Genomic DNA, 18770 nt, shown 5'->3' with positions numbered 1-18770 from the left:
AGAGGCCCTGGGAGGGGCGGGGCAGTGTGTGGAGGGGCGGGGCTCTGGAAGGGGGCGGGGCCCTGGGAGGGGCGGGGCAGTGTGCGGAGGGGCGGGGCCCTGGGAGAAGCAGCCGGAAGAGTGCAAGCTCTCCAGAGCTGCTGGGCGCCGCCACCTTTCTTAATGAGCTCCAGGGCCTCCTGCCGCTTCTCCAAGCCAAACTTATCCCACTGCTCAGTTTGGTCCAGGTAGTGCACAGCGATGACGGTGGGCGTCATGCCGATCATGTTCTGTTCCCCGCAGCCCGAGGGGGTCACAATGAGATGCTTCAGGCGCTCCCCATCCACAGCGTCCTCTATAATCTGGGCCACCGGGGTCCCTGCAGCCCGGTTGAAAAGAACCTTGCTAAGCCGGTGACCCTATGCTCAGGGAGGAGGCTCTGGGCTGTCCACAGCGGCCCCCGCCTCTGAACAGCCTGGGCCAAGAGTTCAGGGACAGGTAGCAGCAGGGAGGATGTGACTTGGGGGAGGGGGCAGCGTGGAAAGGCCGCGTGGTCCGTGGCTGGACGGGGCTCTGCACGCAGGCCGGGGGAGCGGGCTTGTACTTCTCAGGGTCACCTGGTCCCTGGATTGATAGTGAAATAGGTCTAGGCATGAATATTGATATCGTGCTTAATGAGAACGCCTGTAGTACCTCATTTAACCTCCACAATCGCCTTGGAGGTAGAAACTCGCTCCCTATCATAGATGAGGAAACCAGGGCTCTCGCCCCAAAACCTCGCAGTTCACAGGTTACAAGGTCTCCTTCTTGTCCCTTGTGATCCTAGTCTTCTGTCCTGGGCAATGATTTGCTCAATCTCTGCTCTTGAACTATGTGGCTTTTCATTTAAACCTGTTTATCAGCAAAAGCTCTTTGCTGAACTGAATACTTCCTGGACACTCCTATAAAGCTGACTGGAGAGAGCTGTTCATGCTGAGCTGGGGGAGGGGGGAGCTGTGATTAAGGACCCCCAGAATTGGATGGAACCCAGCCCCTTTCTGGGCCCCTGTGTCGGGCTAAGGACGTCTCACCTTGCAGGAGAATCCTGGTCTCAGAATCGGTGTCTGGGACTTGGTCGCTGAGGTCTGCTGGTGGCACATCCTCTCTCTGCACTCCCTCTGCAGGGCAAGTGAGTTGTTCATGGCACCAGCCCCACCCACCCCTTCCCAGCGTCCCCCACACCCTCACCTGCCACCTGCCACTGCCTCACCTTGGCCAAGGTGTTCTGGATCCAGCGTGCGAACGGCCACTGTTTTGTTCACTCTGATTCCTTCAGGCTATGCGGAGTTGGGAGAGGGGAGTTGGGTGAACAAAAGGACCAACAGACACACAAACAGCCATCAGGGACCCTTTCTGAGGATGACTCTAGCAGAGATATGGCATCTCCTCCACCTTCTTAGCTGTGTCACTGGAGGCCAGTTACTTAACCTCTCTGTGCCTCAGTTTCCTTCCTCACAAGGAGGAGACAATAGAAACACCCACCTTATGCTACTGTGGGAATTTATCACATTGCAAATTAATAATGAAATAATAAAACCTTTTAATATCTTCCTAAGTACTGAGAAACTACCCAGGTTAACTCATTTGGTCCTCACAGCCTAGGGTTGGTACTGCTGTTGCTATAGTTTACATTTGGAATATCCTCCAAAGGTCCATGTGTTAAAGGTTGAGTCCCCAGGGGGCACTGCTGGAAGGTGATGGGACCTTTACGAGACGGGCTTCGTGGAAGGGCTTTAGGTCACTGGGGCCGTGTCCTCTAAGTGAACTGTGGGACCCTGGTGGCTTCATTGATGTGCTACCCCCTTTACAAAAGGTCTAAAAGCAGTGGATCTGCCTGATTATGGGCTAGAACCTTTAATACCATTAGTCAAAATGAACTTTTTTCTTTATAAGTTAATTGTCTCAGGTATTTTGTTATAGTGATGGAAAGCTGACTAACATAGCTATTAGCACTCCTGTGCTATGTGTTAATGTTTTCAAACTTCTTGTATTTAAGTTTAAAAGTGAGTCCTGCCAGGCCTCATGGCACACACTTGTTCCAGCTACTCAGCAGGCTGAGGGCAAGCATCATCTGAATTCAGGAGTTTGGGACCAGCCTGGGCAACACAGTGAGACCCTGTCTAAATAAAAGCTCATATGGACAACTTATGTTTTAATTCAAGTATTACTGTGAAGGGAATAACTAAAGAATATGAAAATGCATCAGAAACTAAATCTGCTTTATAGGAGCCAGATGTGGTGGTCCATGCCTGTCATCTCAGCACTCAGGAGGCAGACAGGAGGACTGCAAGTTTGAGGCTAGCATGGGCTACATAGTGAGACCCTGTCTCAAAACAAAGCAAAATGACAAAAGAAATCCCTCCCTGAGCATTGCTGCTAAGTCCTTCAATTCAGTAACAAGTGATGGCCAGTTTATCCCGGGGCTGGGGGTGTAGATAAGTGGTGAGCCCTGGCTAGCAGTGCACAAGGCCCTGGGTTCTACCCCCAGCCCTGCAAAAAAAAAAAGTTTATCTTGTGAGCAGAAAGGTTTTCCCATGAAGTCAGATTTCTGATTTCAGTCTCCCTGATTTCTGCTGAGAGGAATATCACTCCATTTATTTTCTTTTTGGTGGCACTGGGGTTTGAATTCAGGGCCTCATGCTTACTAGACAGGTGCCCTACTATTTGAGTTGCTCCACCAGCCCTGTTTTGTGTGGGTCTTTTTTCCAAGATAGGGTCTCTTGAACTATTTGCCTGGATTGGCTTTGAACTTCCATCCTCCTGATCTCTGCCTGATGGGTGGCTAAGATTAGAGGCATGAGCCACCAATGCCTGGCTATCACTTCCATTTTAAAGATGACAAAACTGGGGTACCAGAGGGGTTAGGAACTCACCAAGGTCACAAAGCTAGTAGAAAAGAGCTGGGCTTTGAACCTGATGGTCTGGCTACAGACCCATTGCCTCCCAAACATCTCTACAATAAAAGCATGGGCACAAAGTGTCCAGCACAGTGTCAGGTGCTCAATAAATAGGGGCACTATTTAATTAGTGTTGAAAGTCCAACCCAAGCCCTCATCAGTGTGTGAGCAACTTCCATGGTGGACAGCAGCTGCTTTTGCCTTCCAGGACACAGCCTCCCTTTGCCTGGTAGTCACACCAGGTTTTCCTTTGGTCATTGGTTTCCTCCAGTAATTGCCCACCAGTGTTTAGCAACCTGCAATCCAAGCCCTGAATTGTAAGGCTGCCAATTGCCTTGGTGTATGAACCCCACCACGATCAATTTCATCAATCTTACAGAGCAGGGAAGATTTGCATCCCTTGGCTGTCGGGAGCTGCACCAAGTGGGCTCCAGAGTGCTGGTGCTTTCTCCCACACTGCCTTACTGTCCCTGAGGGAAAAGGAATCATGTGCCTCTCTCAACATGTGGGTTTACTGATGTGTGTGCACGTGGTGCTGGGACCTTGTACGTGTTAGGTCAGCACTCACCACTGAGCCACACCTCAACCCTTTATTACACAGCATTAAAGCAACTGAAAAAACTACATGAGCCCATGGCTCATGCCTGTAATCCTAGCTACTGGGAGGCTGAGATCGGGAGGATTGAGCTTCGAGGCTGTCTCAGGCAAATAGTTCAGGAGGTGCCATCTCCAAAATAACCAAAACAAAATGGACTGAAGGTGTGATAGAGCTCAAATGATGGAGCACCTGCCTTGCAAGTGCTGCTTTCCGTTTTGGGTTCCATGAAAGCCCGACAATAACACTAAATTCTGCGTTAGGTAGAAATGCCTTTCAATGTAAATTAACAGTGTCTGTTTTAATATACGTTCTTTTTAATGTTTCAGTATTTTTTCTAACTATTGTAACATTTTGAAAGAAATTCAGCACTGGAGGAAAAACACACAAAAACATGTATATTGAGTGTTCATTTTTCCTTTTGCCTTAGCGTGTCACATATGGTGTGGTTTGACACTATGGGATTCTGTTTCTATTTTAAATAGAATCTCACTATGAAGCCTAGGCTGGCCTGGAACTCCTGATCCTCCTGCCTCAGCCTTCTGAGTGCTGAGATTATAGGTGTGCATAACCATGCCTGGCTTCTATGTAAAATTTTGATGTTTTGCTAACTGCCCCTTTTTACCATTCATTTTGATTTCCTTATATTGCTGTGTGTGTGTGCGAGTGTGTGTATGAGTGTGTGTGTGTGTGTGTATATGAGTGTGTGTGTGAGTGTGTGTATGAGTGTGTGTGTGTGTGTGTGTGAGTGTGTGTATGAGTGTGTGTGTATGTGTGTGTGAGTGTGAGTGGTCCTGGGGATTGTGGGGGATAACTTGTCTTTTCCTTCAAAGAAATAGCAACCGAGGTAAATCCACTTCAAAGCAGCACCCTGTTATGCTTGCTTAACTCTTGGCTTCCCAGAATGTTAAATGTTAACCTTGCCCTTTACCTCATCTATAGTTAATCAAGAAAGACTATGAGCCCTGACTTCCACCAAATAGAAGGGACAGTGTTGCATCAGGGATAAACCCCGAATGGAGTTCCTGCCTGATGTGCTTGCTTAGCAGATCTTTGTCAGTTGCCCACCCTTCTGTAGAAGAAAAGCTATTTGTCTTGCTGACGGACTCCTGAGTCTTATTCATTAATCCAGAGATTTTTTCCAACAGGATCAAACTACCATGCTAGGCACACACTCTACCACTGGCTACATTCCTAGTCCTTATTTTGATTTCTTAAAATATCACATGAAAGGATGGAGAGTTCTGGTTTCACAAAAGTAAAAGGGTCCTGAAGATAGATGGCAATGATGGTGACACAGCAGTATGAAAGTATTTAATGTCACTAAACTGCACATTTAAATGTGGCTAGGGTGGCAACTTTTATGTTATATATATTTTACCATCAGAACAAAGAGAATTGATGGACCCAGCATGTAGCTTCATAGCAGATGTCTTGCCTAACCATGCGTGGGATCATGGGAACCAAGCACCACAAATTTTCTGTGGTGATAATCTTTAATAACAGTGATCATGGTGTGAAAAATTATTGCATTCAAACATTATTGAAGCTGGGTACTGAGGTTCATGCCTGTAATCCCAGCTACATAAGCAGAGGAGATCAGGAAAATCACAGTTCTAGGCCAGCTGTGGCAAAAAGTTGGCAAGACCTCATCTTAGCCAATAAACTGTGGTGGTACATGCCTGTGATCCCAGCTACATAGGCAGTATAGGTAGTAGGGTTACTGCCTGAGGCCAGCTCAGGAAAAAATGCAAGAATTTATTTGAAAAATAAAAACTGAAAAGGGCTGGGAATGTGGCTCAAGTAGCAGAGCACCTGCCTGCCAAGCCCGGGCCCTGAGTTCAATCACAGTACTGCAAAAAAAAAATGGTGTGAGTCACCAGCCCTGCTATATTTTTGATTTCCAGAGCTAAAGTTTTTGCTCCCCCCTCCCCTAAAATTCTGTGGTCCAGGGGGTCTCACTTTGTCTTGCCCTAATCCTGGCTCTGCTTCCAAATTTCTGGAAATTCTGCATTTCCTAAGCCAGGACACTGATGGTTGTCAGTGTCGCAGAGCCTGGGTCACAGCATGGAGAGCAGGGGCCTTCCCTGAAGGCACAGAGGCAGCAGGTGCCTGGAGGACTCACCACGACCTTCAGGGTCTTCTTGACACCATCGCTGATGAAGTGGTTGTAGATCGTGGCCTTGACCTCCAAATTCTGCAGGCCGATCTTCAGGGGCACGATGACATAAAGCACGGGCAGAGAGGACTTGGGCGGGATGACCACGGTCTGGTAGTGGCGCTTCTTGGCGGTGGCCAGGCTGCAGAAGGCTGGGTTGTGGAGCAGTTCTACCCTCACCTGCCGGGGAGAGAGAGGTCAGGGCAGATGTGCACGGAAGGCCACCCTCCCCCCTTCCCCTACCCTGCCTCTGTCACCCGGGTCACCTTGAGGCTCTCCTTTTCGCGGTAGTTGTAGAGGATGGCTCGGATCTCCACCTGCTCGTTGCGCACCACCGAATAGGGGAGCCGCAGGTCGATGAAGAAGTCCTGCATCACCGTGATCTCGTAGGGGTCTGCCACACAGATCCCTGCCGCGGGGCAGAACAGCAAGGGTCAAGGGCGGAGGAAGGGCAGGGTGGCATAGGCAGGTTCTGGGTTCAAGTGCTGCCTACCCTATCCAGAGCCATGCCAGCGGTCCCAGGCTGGGCCTGTCTTTGCAGAAGCCCATGTACGAAACATGGCTCCCGTGGTCAATCCCAGATGAGATTTTTACCTAATGATTTCCAGCCTCTGTGATTTGACTCATAGGTGGGTATTTAGAGCACAGCAAGTGGAACCCCAGGGTCTCCAAAATACATCCCTGCCTCCCACACAGGGTGACCCCAAGCCCCCAGGATGGCGGAGCACTCAAAACATGGCTAGCTGCAGCTGGGAACTGGATTGTTGCATGTGATTTGCCTTTATTTACATTTATTTAATCTAACACAGATTTAAGCTCAAAAACCTAATTAATGCTCATTGTCACACACGAATCAGCCCTCACCACACATTTTAAAGGGGTGACTTTTTTGGTTATAAGAATTAAATCTCAGTTTGCAAAGAAATGACGTTTGAGTCAACCACTGGGGTTTTTTGTCTGGTTTTTGGTGAGACTGGGTTTGAACTCAGGGTTTCGTGATTGCAAAGCAAATACTCTACCACTTGAGCCACCACAGGTCCCTGATTCAGTAACTGGGAAATGTTCTAGGATGTTTGCAATACGCCAGGTACAGGAAGGCCACTTTCTACAGTGAATGTCAGGATGCCCAAAATACAGACCCACGTTTTTCCAGGGAAATCTGGTATCATTGCTGAACTGCACGGGAGTATCAAATACTCGCGAGATTTTGCAAACAGTGCAGACAAAAGTGAAATACATCGTTACTAATTTTGAGATATTAATAAATGATTAAGATTAAAAATTAATTATTATAACAGTAGTGTAAAAGTGGTTTTGCAACTTTCTACAAAATGTTATGATCTTTTTTGGTTAAGTAAATGTATTATAATTAATATAATAATATCATTACTATTAAGTGATTTAATTAATTAATATAAGATAGTTTAATTATTAAATTATAACATTATAATCATAACTACATAACAAATAATAAATGATAGGATTTATATTGTCCAATATTACATCATTTATATCACATAGTATTACCCAAGGTCATAATTTATATATATAAATGGAATGGTTTAATTTATGTATTTAAATATTTATATAATACTTGTACTATGTTAATAATATAATATTAATAAACTTTCATTATACTATAGTATGATATAAATTATAAATAGAAGATAAAAATATGAATATGATGTAGGTCATAAGTATAAATAATATAACATTATCAATTATGACAGACTATATATAGCATGGTTAGGGCATGGCACAGCACTATTTTTTTATTTTTGTTTCTTTTTTTTTCAGACACAATCTCTCTGTGTAGCCCAATTGGGCCTTGAATTTGCAATTTTCTAATCTGCCAAGTGCTGGGATTACAGGCATGAAGTACTGTGTTTGGCTTCTGATTTCTATTTCTGCATCATGGATATTTTGTGTCCCCTTTGATTTTTCAATATTTCATTAAAACATCTCCTATAAAGATGACTCATCATCGTTAAGCGTGCCCTTAAATTCTAGGCTGGAGTACAGCACCTCAGCCTCCTGCCCCTTCTCCTGGCCCAGCCACAAGCCGTTCACCATTTAACCAGGGCTGGTTGGGGCCTCACGTCAGGCTGCTGGTGGCAGGGGCACAGGTACACACGATGGGACCACGCCCGGCTGCCTTTTTCTCATGTTTCACCCCTGACCACCCATGTTACAATCCTGTTTCCTCTTTCATCTTTTCTTAATCACTCTGCCCAGTCTCGTGTCGACATTGCTCCTTCAAAGGTTTTTGTGTGTGTGTGAGTTATTCTGTGTGAATAGTTTAACCCTGATCAACTATGGGCAGCCTGTGGCAGGCTGGTGGCAGGGAAAGGAGTTTGAGGCCCTGTTCTCAGACATACTCTTTTTTTTTAATTGGAGACTGTTTTTTTATCCCTGTAGCCCAGGCTGGCCTGTAACTCAAGATTCTCCTGCCTCAGCTTCCTGAGTGCTGGGGTTACAGGTGTGTCACCATGCCCAGCTCTATGGCATACAATTTAAGAGCCTGCCAAAAAGCTTGGATTCATGTTGTTGTATTTTGGTTCAGATCCATAAACCCTTTGACACCAAGAGAGAGCCCTACTGTAAGCTGTAAACTCTGGGCAATATTGTGTCAATGTAGGTTCACAGATTGTAACACACAGGCCACTTCACTCTAAAGGGAGCTCTTGATAGTGGGAGGCACTGTAACTGTGTGTGTGTGTGTGTGTGTGTGTGTGAGTGTGTGTGTGTGTGCTATAAATTTTAAAAAGCTCTGCTTTGGGAAATTACGTCCCTCATGGTCTAGCCTTGGATACCTCTCCAGGAGCCAGGGTCAGAGAGGAAGCTGTCATGAAGTACGCCATACGCTGTGTTGGGATCATCTGCTGAGTTTCTCACCTTTCTTGTCTGACAAGCTCACAGCCAGGATCTCCCACGTGGTGATGCTGTCTTTCAGAAAGATGTTCATGATCTTCGTGGAGATTCTGGGTGGAGAAGGGGTCGGGGCATTAGGAGGAGACTTCTAGCACAGGTGGGGAGGGACCAAGGGACAGGCTGCAGGGGTCTGGGGGTGTGCACATGCGTAGCCCAGCTTCTCCCTTGGGCTGCAGGGCTCCACGGTGACTTAGAGGACACCGGAAGTTGCAGGTGCATGCAAATGAAATAGTGGGTCTGGGGTGTTGCTAGCAGGCCTCAGGTGGGAGCATGAAGCGGGGGGACCCCGCCCCCACTGTACCCATTCTTCTCTGGTTCTCTCAGTTCTACTATGGTCCACAGCCAGATTTCTGGAAACTGGCTCCTAGATATGATGTCTTCTGGGATGATGTCCTCATCCAGCTCACCTGAGGGTGGGGGAGATCTGGTTGGGAAGAGAGCTACTTTTTCCTCATATGCTATCTCGGTCCTGGAGGACACATATCCAGATTGTGTAATGGCATTTTATGAACTCCAGGCATGTTACACTTTGGAGACTTTTCTCCATTAAAAAATGAAAGTTATAGTTTATAAATGTGTTGGTGTAAAGGTGAATATAATCCAAGCCGGGTTTATTCAATTTCCTTCCTCTGATTTTCAAAGAAATGAAAGTATTTGCACAGGCCTCTCTTTATGAGGATAAAGGCCCCTTGTCATCATGCCTGCGGTGTGTGAGGATCTGTACATCCTGAATACCACCAGGTAAGTTCAAAGTGCTTGCACACCTGGTGGAGACCACCCTCTGGTGGTCTTTAAAAGCTAGTTCGACAACAGGTGTAGTGACTCACACCTGTAATTCCAGCTACCTAGGAAGTGGAGATCAGGAGGATCCCGGTTAGAGGTCAGCCCAGGCAAAAAATTAATGAGAGCCCATCACAACTAATAATCTGGGCATTCTGGTGTGAATTTATGGTCCCAGCTATATGGGAGGATGTAGGTAGGAGGTTCACAGTCCAAGGCCAGCCCTGGGCAAAAATGTGAGAGCCTATCTGAAAAATAGCTACAGCTAAAAAGGGGCATGGCTTTAGTGGTAGAGCGCAAGGCTCTGAGTTCAAACACCAGTACCACCAAAAAAAAAAAAAAAAAAAAAAGTTTGGCTGGACGAAGGTTCTGCCCTGGCTCTTCCTTCCTCAGACATTTTAATTTAACTTCTGGCTCCTACCCACCAAGTGGGATTCTATAGATGCTGAAATCCACCCATATTCTGTGCCTCATGGGGTCTGCATCTCCCCCACACGGGGTTCTTACCCCCACTGGCAAGGGCATTCTTCCCATCACACAGGTGCCCCCCCATTCTCCACGTATTGACAGGTGTGTCCTTCCCCTCCCCCACTGTCACCCCCAAGTGAGACTCACTCCTGGCCAGGCCCAGCTTGCCCTCGCGCCGGTGCTGCTCGCGCAGTTGGGCGAGGTAGGTGCAGCAGTCCATGAAGGCCTTCACGCACGCCTCCCCCTGGGAGATGAAGCGAGCTCGGCGCTGGCAGGTGAACCGCATCGGGTTGTCACGCATACCGTCCTCGCAGCACTTCCCCAGCTCCTTGCTCTTGTACTGACCAACTGTGGAGCGCAGACCCCGCATCAGCCTCAGCCCGGGCGCCACCAGACAGGAGAACTTCCCCAGCCAGCCCTCCCCTCCTGCCTTTGGATTCTAAAAAGGCCAGACGGGGGTCCTCTAAGGGTGGCGGGTGGGGCCAGGGCAGTGGACTCCCACCTTTGTCCATCCTCTTCTCCATGAGCTGCACAGAGCGGCGGCGGCGGGCGGCTGGCTTTGAGCACTCGGTTTCTGAGGGAAAAGGGGACCAAGAACAAGATGGTCCATGGGGCACTCCTCCCAATGGCTTTGAGGTCAGGTGTGGTTGTGCCCATTTCCCAGATGAAGAAACTGAGGCTCATACAGCAGGGATATGCCTGTGATTCCTGTGGAGGTGGGACTTGAACCCAGGGGCCCCAGTTTCAGACCCTGTTACTAGTGTCTGGAGAGGGAAGTGTGTCCTGTCTGCTCCAGGTCCTCACCTGCCCTCTGGGCGGTCTGCAGGCCTTTGCTGGTCTTGAAGGCCAGACCTGCATCCTTGAAGACACCCGCATAGTCCTGCCCACTACCAGGGGTGCAGCCAACGTCTGCCTTCTCCACCACATCCCAAATCTGCAGGTGGAGATGAAGTGGTAGGGCTGGGGAGAGGCCAGGTGAGCAGTGCCTCCTCCAATTCCCAACAGAGACCACCCCACTCCTTCCTCATCTCCAGCCCACCTCCACCCCTCCGACTGAGTCTCACCCAACCCAACACAGCTCCATCCTCATCTTCCACCCTACTCTCCACCCCTCCAACCAAATTCAGACCACTGGTCCATCTTCAACTTCCACTCACCCCCATGTCTACATCCGGTTGTTTTTTGTGGTGCTGACGAGGGAACTTAGGACCACTCACGTACCATGGACCCACACCCCAGCCCTGGCTACATCTATTTCAACCTCTGCTTTCAACCCAACCTAACCCCTTCCCTTCAGTTCTGCCATCTTATTACTCAAACTCACAGATGCAGGCTCATACCTTACTCTGAGTCAGCTTATTCTTTTTGTTCAGCACAAACACGCCCTTGTCCACAGCCACCAGCCCCACGCGGGCCCCATAGTCACCCTCTATCTTGAGGGTCATCTGCTGCCCAGGTAGAGGCTGCCGATCATCTTTCCCGCCACCTTTTACCACCAGCTGTGGGAGGTTGGAAAAGCAGGAAGGAGAAGTCAGTCCTCCTAGGGCCACTGAGGAGGAGAAGGGCCAGGCTGGGCTGAAAGGAGAGAAAGGTGGAGGGAGGGAGGGAGGAAGGAAGGAAAGGAGGCAGATTGTGGAGGATCCAGGGATGCTCACCGTGCCCACACAAGAATCTTTCACATCAACCCACACAGAGTCGGCCACCACCTCCCTCTGGCCACTGGCACCAATCAGCGTGTAATAAGCCACCAGGCGGAAAGAAGGAATGAAATCCGAAGTGATGCTCAAAGGTAGGACCACCAGGTCCTGGCCGGGCTCTCTAGCTTGGCGACCTGCCTTCAGCAGCTTCCCCTTGTTCATGACCTGCACAAACAGGATGACAGAAGAATCAGGCTGGGGTTCAGTGCTGGTGGCTCACACAGCTTGGGAGGCTGAGATTGGGAGGATTGAGGTTTGAGGGCAGACTGGGAAATAGTTTGTGAGACCCATCTCCAAAATAACCAGAACAAAATGGACTGGAGGTGTGGCTCAAGCGGTAGAGCACGTGCTTTGCAAACCTGAAGCCCTGAGTCCAAACCCCAGTAGAAGAAAGGGAGAAAGAAAAGACTGGGGGGAGAGAGGATGGATGGGGAGGCCTGGGACTGGGAGGGATGCTGGGGGTGCTGGGAAGGATCCCAGGGACTCTGGGGAAGTGGGGCACAGGGGTTGAAGCTGCAGGTGGCCACAGACCAGGTAGGTGTAGTAACGGATCTTGGCTTCCTGGCCAGCATCTGTGCGCAGGTGGAAGTTGACATTGAGGATCTCTCCTGGCTTGAGCTCGACACGAGGCACAGAGAGATGTAGGTAGTTGTTGGAATTGTGCATTGTACTGTAGGGCTGGGCCTGCATCGTCTTGGTGGCTTGCCGTGCCTCCGGGATCCCCTCCTTCTCGGTGCGCACCTGGGTGAGGAAAGAGGGGTGCAGGCTGGTCCCCCAAAGATGCCTGTGTCTGAATCCCTGAGACCTGTGACCTCCTATGGACAATGGGATTTTGCAGATGGCATTAAGACTGCACTTAGGAAACTATGTCTAAAAGTATGTCTCTCTGAGAGAGAGAGAGAAAGAGAAGAAAAAGCAGGAGGAGGATCCCTCCTTGCACAGGGTAGAACATTCGACACAGGTGAAGTGACCTTGCTGCCATGACAGGACCCCACACGACAATGGTAGGACCCTTTTGTGCAAGCATCAGGGCTCCACTGTGCCCGCTTCCTGGTGGTAGGGTCCTGAGGCAGAGCCACAACTCACCGTGATGGTGAGGGGCTGCCGACTGTTGGGCGTGTTGATGCTTAGTTTGGCCACACCATCGTCTTGGGTGAGAGACTGCACGTCATTGCCCTGGGTCACCACGGGTACACGGCGGGCCGGGGAGCCGTCGGGGTTTGTCACAAACACCTGTGGTGCAGAGTCAGGTGGAGGAGGGTCAGGAGGACTCCACTGCGTGGTCAGTGCTCCAGGAGCAGAGAGGGGGGCCCTGCCCTGGGTCTCACCATGAGGTCAAAGGGCATGGCTGGCTTGAAGTACTTGGGTGTCTTGGTGAAGTGGATCTGGTATGGAGAGGTCACGATGGGGATTCCGTTGTACTCTGCTTCCACCATGTCACTGCCTGAGGGGACCCACCATGAGGGCGAGGTCCTGGGGCACCCTCCAGGACCAGGCCTTTCCCCTCAGATTGGACCCTGTCTTTGTACAGGGCCTCTTCCCTGAGTCGAGGGCTCACCTGAGTGCAAAATGACAGTGACAGACACGTACAAGGACTTCCCCACCAGGGCATCAGCCCTGGAGGGCTGCACCCCTTCCAGTAGCACCTGTCGTTTCAGTACGGCCTCCCCAACACCGTCTTCGATCTGGGGGAGGGGAGGGACGAGGCTCAGAAAGGGGCGGGTCTCTTTGAGGCGTGGGGCTCGGAAGGGGCGAGATCAGAAGGCTGGAGTGGGGGGTCTCCCAAGAGGAGGGCGCTAGGTCAGGGGTGAAAGAGGGGCAGGTCTCTTAGTGGGGAGGGACTTTAGAGGGGCTGATGCAGGGGCTAGAGCGAGGGGCTCCAAGGGGCCTCTATCAGGTACCACAATGCGGGTGAGGGACTGGGCCAGAGAAATCCTTTGGTCGCCATCTTGGACCCCAAAGATGACAAAGGCTGTTCCATCCACATTCTTCCTATATAAGAACCTACAGGAGGCAAAAGGAGACTCCAGGTTCTCCATTCCTAGAAGGCGAGGCTCTCTGAAGACCCACAGTCCTGGTTCCATCCCTGGTCCCTCCCCTGGCCCCACCTTGCCCCTTACCTGGCAATGATCCTGACTTCCAGGCCCTTTGGGTCATCAATGTAGTAGAATTTCTCAGCGGGCTCCACTAAGACCTCGAAACTGGGCAGCACTGGGGGAGAGACCACATTGGCAGGGCCGGCACAGAGCTTGGCGTCCTGGCTCCTACCACCCCATCCCTCCTCCACCGCTTACCATACTCCTTCACCTCAAACTCAGCAGAGAAGACCTGCTGCGGGGAGTGTTCATAGTAGGCTCGGATCTTCCACTGCCCCATGCTATGGGAAGGCAAGACAGTGTGGCCATAACCCGAAGTCGCCCCCTCCCCCAGTCTCCCAGGACTGGGGGCCCCAAGCTCCCTCCTGGAGACCCTGACATACTTGACCAGTTTGGGGATGTTCCAAGACAGGGGCAAGATGCCATACTTGTAAAAAGACAGAGTGTCTCGCTTGATGGGGATGCCTTCTGGGGTCTGTAAGGGGACAGAAAGGGATGTGAGATTATGTGGATCTTCTGAGGCCAGATTTTCCACCCCCCAGCTCTTCCCAACTTTTCCATCTACCCTGTCTCCCTCCACCATGTCTGTAGGAGCAGCAGTTAAGAATATGGATCTAAGTCAGTCAGCCTAAGTTCAAATCCCTACTTTGCCACTTATAATCTGTGTGACCTTGGGCAATTTACTTCTCCATGCTCCTTGTGTTTCTAGAAAAAGGACCTAATGGCCCAGGAGCAGTGACTTCTGTCTATTATCCTGGCTACTCAGGAGGCAGAGTTTGGGAGGATTGCAGTGCAAGGCCAGCCCAGGTGAGAAAAAGTTATTAAGACCCTATCTCAATAAACAAGCAAGGATAGTGTTGAATGCTTGTAATCCCAGTTATAAGGGCAGCAGAGGTAAGAGGATTGTAGTCTAAGGCTGACCCTGAGCAAAAAGCAAGAGACCCTATCTGAAAAATAGTCTAAAAGCAAAAAGGATGGAGGGCATAGCTCTCAGTGGTAGAGCTCTTTCCTAGCAAGTGAGAAACCCTGAGTTCAAACCCCAGTACCACTAAAAAAAAAAAAGCGAACAAGAGCAAAAGGAAATAGTAAAGGGCTCTGCCTCACTGGCTTGGGTTATAGTTCATATAACAGAAGCTCATTAGTATCCTTGACTCCAAATAGTACTAATAACGAGCATTTACTTCCCACTTTTGGACTGGACCCCATGTTGAGCATTTGGTTAGACTGAAGCCTGAGTCATTCATTGCTCACGGTCAGGTTTTGGGGGCTGCAGGGAGGGCTTGAGCTGTAACAGAGGGAGATGGGAATCATGGAGGGCTTGGGAAAAAGGAGAGACTCAGGTGTTCACAGGTGCCCTCTAGCTGGTGTAGGCAGAAAAGATTACATAGATTTATCATCTGTCATCATCCCTCTCTTCAACTGAGGAAACTGAGGCTCACAGAGGTGAAGTGGCCCTGGGTTTATTTGGGACCAGGATCCAGGGGTACATGCAGGGACCCTTGTGTGTCTCTGTTGCCTGTAGGCTTCTCTCTGAGTATGTCCTGCATATCCCTTTGTCTCTGGGCCACTCTTTCAGGGTCTCTTTCTGTCTCTCTCCTGAGGTCTCTGAGCCCCAGCTGGCTGATACCTCAATGGTGACGGTAACAGTCCGGCCCACGGGCAGCAGCTTGTGGTCAACGGTGAAGATCCGATAGAGGACTGGAAGGTGGTGGGGAGACAGGAGGAGCGTGGTGAGACCCAGCCTCACACCCCCTGCCTGGCCCTCTTGGGCCACCACAGTCCTTACCTGTGGAGCCTGGGGTGTAGATGGTCTTGTCTGTCTGGATGAAGAGGTACCCGCTCTGAAGGCTGACCAGCACCACTTTCTCCACCTGCGTAGCCCCGAAGTTTGCCTGCACTGTCACGAACTTGCGCCCTTTGCCTGATCGGAACTCATTGCTGGCAGGGATCTAGGTGGCATGGACCAGGGGATTGTTAGGGGTCTGCTCCAGGACCCAATACCCAGAACCCAGTTTCTGGGCCTCTGCTGGCCTGGCCTGCTCCTCCTCACAACGGAGCCTGCACTTCCCTGGTTTGCCCAGTGTGGGGGCAAGGGAGGGGCACCTGCAGAGTAAAGGAATCAGAGAGGGGACACAGAAACGATCAGGCTCAGAACCGGGACAGGCTCAAAAGAAAGAGGGCTTAAGAGAAGGAGGGGATCAATGGGAGGGACAAAGAATGGGGGACAGATAGGGGAGGGGCTCGGAAGAGGTGGAGACTGAGAGAGGTGCAGGCCTTAGAAGAGGCAGAGACTGGGAAAGGGGAGGGGCTTAGAAGAGGTGGAGACTGGGAAAGGGGAGGGGCAGAGAAGGGATGAAGACAGAGAGAGGAGAAGGCTCTGAAGAGGAGGAGACTGACATTTGTGGTGTTTAGAACGGGAGGCTTGATGCCCAGAGACTCTAGCGGCTCAGAAGAGGCTGGAGGTGCATAAGAGGAAGGGGCTTGGAAGGAGGACGCAGGGGGCGACCTAGAGGGTACAAAGAGTGGGAGGGACTGTGAGTGTCAGCATAGCCCAGCTCCAGTCTGCACTCACCTTGATGGTGACATTGCCCAAGTGTCCTGTGGCGCTGGACAGCACAGTCTTCTCACTGGATAGCACTTGCTTCTTGGCCGGGAAGTCGTGGACAGTGACTGTGACTGCAACGTTGTCTTGCACTTCGTGGGCCTCCAGCACTATGGTCTCCTCATTCTCCAGCCGCAGGATATTGGGGCAGATCATGGAGTACCTGTGGGAGATGGCGCCCAGAGCAGAGCTGACATCCTGACATGCCCGGCGGCCCCTCTGCTGCCCAGCACTTCACCCCATCCCTGGTCCTGGAGGAGATCCAGTGACCACCTGGGGCACTGCCAGTGCTCATATCTGGAACCGTGTTCCTCCCTGGGTACTGCCCACATGGGAAGAACAACAGCCATCATGTCCCATGCTCCCTTGGAAAGGCTGGACAAAGAGGGGCGGGCTACAGATGCCACCAACCTCTGATCCTCAAAACCAAAATCAGCAGCCCTTCCACATCCTTGCCTTCCAAACCCACAAAATCTCCTATATCCACAAACAAGCAAAGCCCTAAACCACTGTGTTCTCTAAACATCCCAGATATACAAACACCCAAGCCCTGAGCCAGCCCAAACTATGCATACCAAACCCACAAGCACCTGAACATATAAGCCCCAAATCTCAGAACACTCCAAACCTACACTCAAACCTCTAACACCCCAGTCCTGTAAATATGAGCAAAGCCACACACCCCAACCTTAGTGAACCAAAGGGCTAAGTCTGTAATCCTCCAAGTGGCCACCCTAAACATCGGTCACTCACATGGGATCCCCCAGGGCCAGGGAGAGGCTGGCCAGCAGCAAGAGCAGCAGGTGGGGGCCTGAGGCAGTCCCCATGATGCAGGACAGTGGAGGGACAGAGGGTAAGAGGAACAGATGAGAGGGTGGGCAGGAGTGAGCCAGGGCTGCTGGAAGTGGCCTCTTATCTGGCCCCTGCCTCTCCCCTACTCCCTCCCTTTGCCCTGGGGCCCTGCCCCCTCCTGGGGCTGCCTGAGATTTCTCAATACCATTTCCTAAGCTTTCAAAGCTGGAGGTCAACCTGCCAGCATGTTCCCCTCCAACCTGAAAGCAACTGCCCTGTGTCCTGGCCTCTCTCAGGGTCAAGGCCAGCTGATGGGCTGGGGCAGCTCAATAGATTCTCCCAGTAGCTGAAGCCACAAGTGCACATCACTGTCCCCTGCTTGTGTTTTGATTAATCAGACCTTTTCTATGAGTCCGTCTTTATGCTGAGGGCTCCAGCCCACTTCCTGAGGCTTCCATGCTGAGGCAAGAGGAGCAAGAAGAAGAGTCAGGGCACAGCATAGACATTCCCAGCCCATAGGGAGTGTTTTCCTCAATGGAAAGAATTCTGCTTCTTGGAGGGGACATTGCATCTAGGCTTTGAAGTATGCAGAGGTGTTCACTAACCAGGTGTTTTGTAGAATAAGTGGTTCCATGGCTGGTGGAGTGACTCAAATGGTGTGAGGCCCTGAGTTCAAAACCCAATACCACAAAAAATAATAATAATTAAAAGAGGGTTCTGAAGCTCCATTCACTCCCCTTTGTCAGGATGCCTGAGTGACTATGATACTATTTATTGCTTTAAGCTGTGTTGATTTTGTGTGCGGTGCGGGGAGGGATATAGGTAATATATTCACATGGTTCAACATCTGAAAGTGTTTCTAACATATATATATATTTTTTAAATACATATTAACACACTTTACATACTATGCTTCCTGGCCGGTCTCTTGCTTTTTCATGAACAATGTACCTCAGGGATTCTTATGAGTGCACAGAAACTGCACTGGACAGACAGACTTTGGAGGTTGCAGTGAAATTTCTCCAGCCTTCTTTGTCTAGCTTTGATACTTACCAGCTGTGATCTTTGGACAAAGCACTACTAAGCACCCTGAGCCTCAGTTTCCTCCTGAAAAATGGGTTGTTTCAATGAACGGAGAGAATTCAGGGCCCATGTCCACACACATTAGTAATCTTGCTAGGCACTGCCAAATCCACCCTCTCTGGGCGTTCTACTGATGTGTGCACACACCTTTCAGGACATTAATTGCCAATCTCCCCGAGGCCTGGATTCCGGGACATGCTGGACCCTGGCTGACTTTTGGACTTCTGCCAGTCTCAGGGGTGATGACAGGTGGAACCCTAGAGTCACATCCATTTGCACTTCTCTGATTCTCAGTTACCTTGTTGTCTGAACACAGGATGAGGATGGGTAACGGGAATGGTGGATTCTGGTTCTTGGTCAGGTGGCTTCCAGCCCCAGCAAAGGGGTTAACTGGGAATTTGCTGGACTTCCTGTAAACCCTGCCCTCTCACTGGGCTGGGGAGGCTGGGGAACTAGAACAAACCTGGCAACCCTCTGCTTGATTGCAACACCCTTTCTCTGGAAGTGGAGGAGGAGGGAGGATGCAAAAGTTTGCTGGTTTCCAAAACTAGGTCCAACTTTCAAACTGGATCTCCCAAGTGCGCCCCATGACTTCCTCTGTTTCTCCTGCCTCCCCGTTACCAAGGGTTCCTGGTTTCCTTTGAGCCCCAAGC

At 50.4% G+C, this 18770-nt stretch overlaps 1 protein-coding gene across 2 annotated transcripts in view; it reads right to left on the bottom strand.

The window, feature by feature from the left end:
• LOC109694300 (complement C3) overlaps nt 1–17151 on the bottom strand; it is a 29488-nt gene extending 12337 nt beyond the window's left edge. The window contains exons 1-24 of one of the 2 annotated variants that reach the window (XM_074054456.1): nt 16996–17151; nt 16213–16405; nt 15427–15589; nt 15268–15338; nt 14024–14115; nt 13839–13921; nt 13665–13755; nt 13446–13548; nt 13103–13229; nt 12873–12988; nt 12631–12777; nt 12076–12285; nt 11503–11709; nt 11188–11346; nt 10652–10781; nt 10350–10421; nt 9995–10195; nt 8901–9006; nt 8564–8649; nt 5935–6077; nt 5636–5848; nt 1229–1295; nt 1050–1136; nt 155–358 (exon numbers count right to left, since the gene is read on the bottom strand). In XM_074054456.1, coding sequence (XP_073910557.1) covers nt 155–358; nt 1050–1136; nt 1229–1295; nt 5636–5848; nt 5935–6077; nt 8564–8649; nt 8901–9006; nt 9995–10195; nt 10350–10421; nt 10652–10781; nt 11188–11346; nt 11503–11709; nt 12076–12285; nt 12631–12777; nt 12873–12988; nt 13103–13229; nt 13446–13548; nt 13665–13755; nt 13839–13921; nt 14024–14115; nt 15268–15338; nt 15427–15589; nt 16213–16405; nt 16996–17069 — 3145 coding nt within the window. In that variant the 5' untranslated portion in view covers nt 17070–17151. Of the gene's footprint in view, nt 1–154; nt 359–1049; nt 1137–1228; nt 1296–5635; nt 5849–5934; nt 6078–8563; nt 8650–8900; nt 9007–9994; nt 10196–10349; nt 10422–10651; nt 10782–11187; nt 11347–11502; nt 11710–12075; nt 12286–12630; nt 12778–12872; nt 12989–13102; nt 13230–13445; nt 13549–13664; nt 13756–13838; nt 13922–14023; nt 14116–14821; nt 14926–15267; nt 15342–15426; nt 15590–16212; nt 16406–16995 lie in introns of those variants that run through there. The other variant, XM_074054457.1, reaches the window with a different exon arrangement.
• Between the last annotated feature and the right edge of the window lie 1619 nt (nt 17152–18770).

The sequence above is a fragment of the Castor canadensis genome, chromosome 14 (assembly GCF_047511655.1).
Source record: "Castor canadensis chromosome 14, mCasCan1.hap1v2, whole genome shotgun sequence".
In the NCBI taxonomy this organism is placed as follows: domain Eukaryota; kingdom Metazoa; phylum Chordata; class Mammalia; order Rodentia; family Castoridae; genus Castor; species Castor canadensis.
The sequence above is the reverse complement of the archived record's forward strand: the minus strand, read 5'-3'. Positions and strand labels throughout refer to the sequence as shown.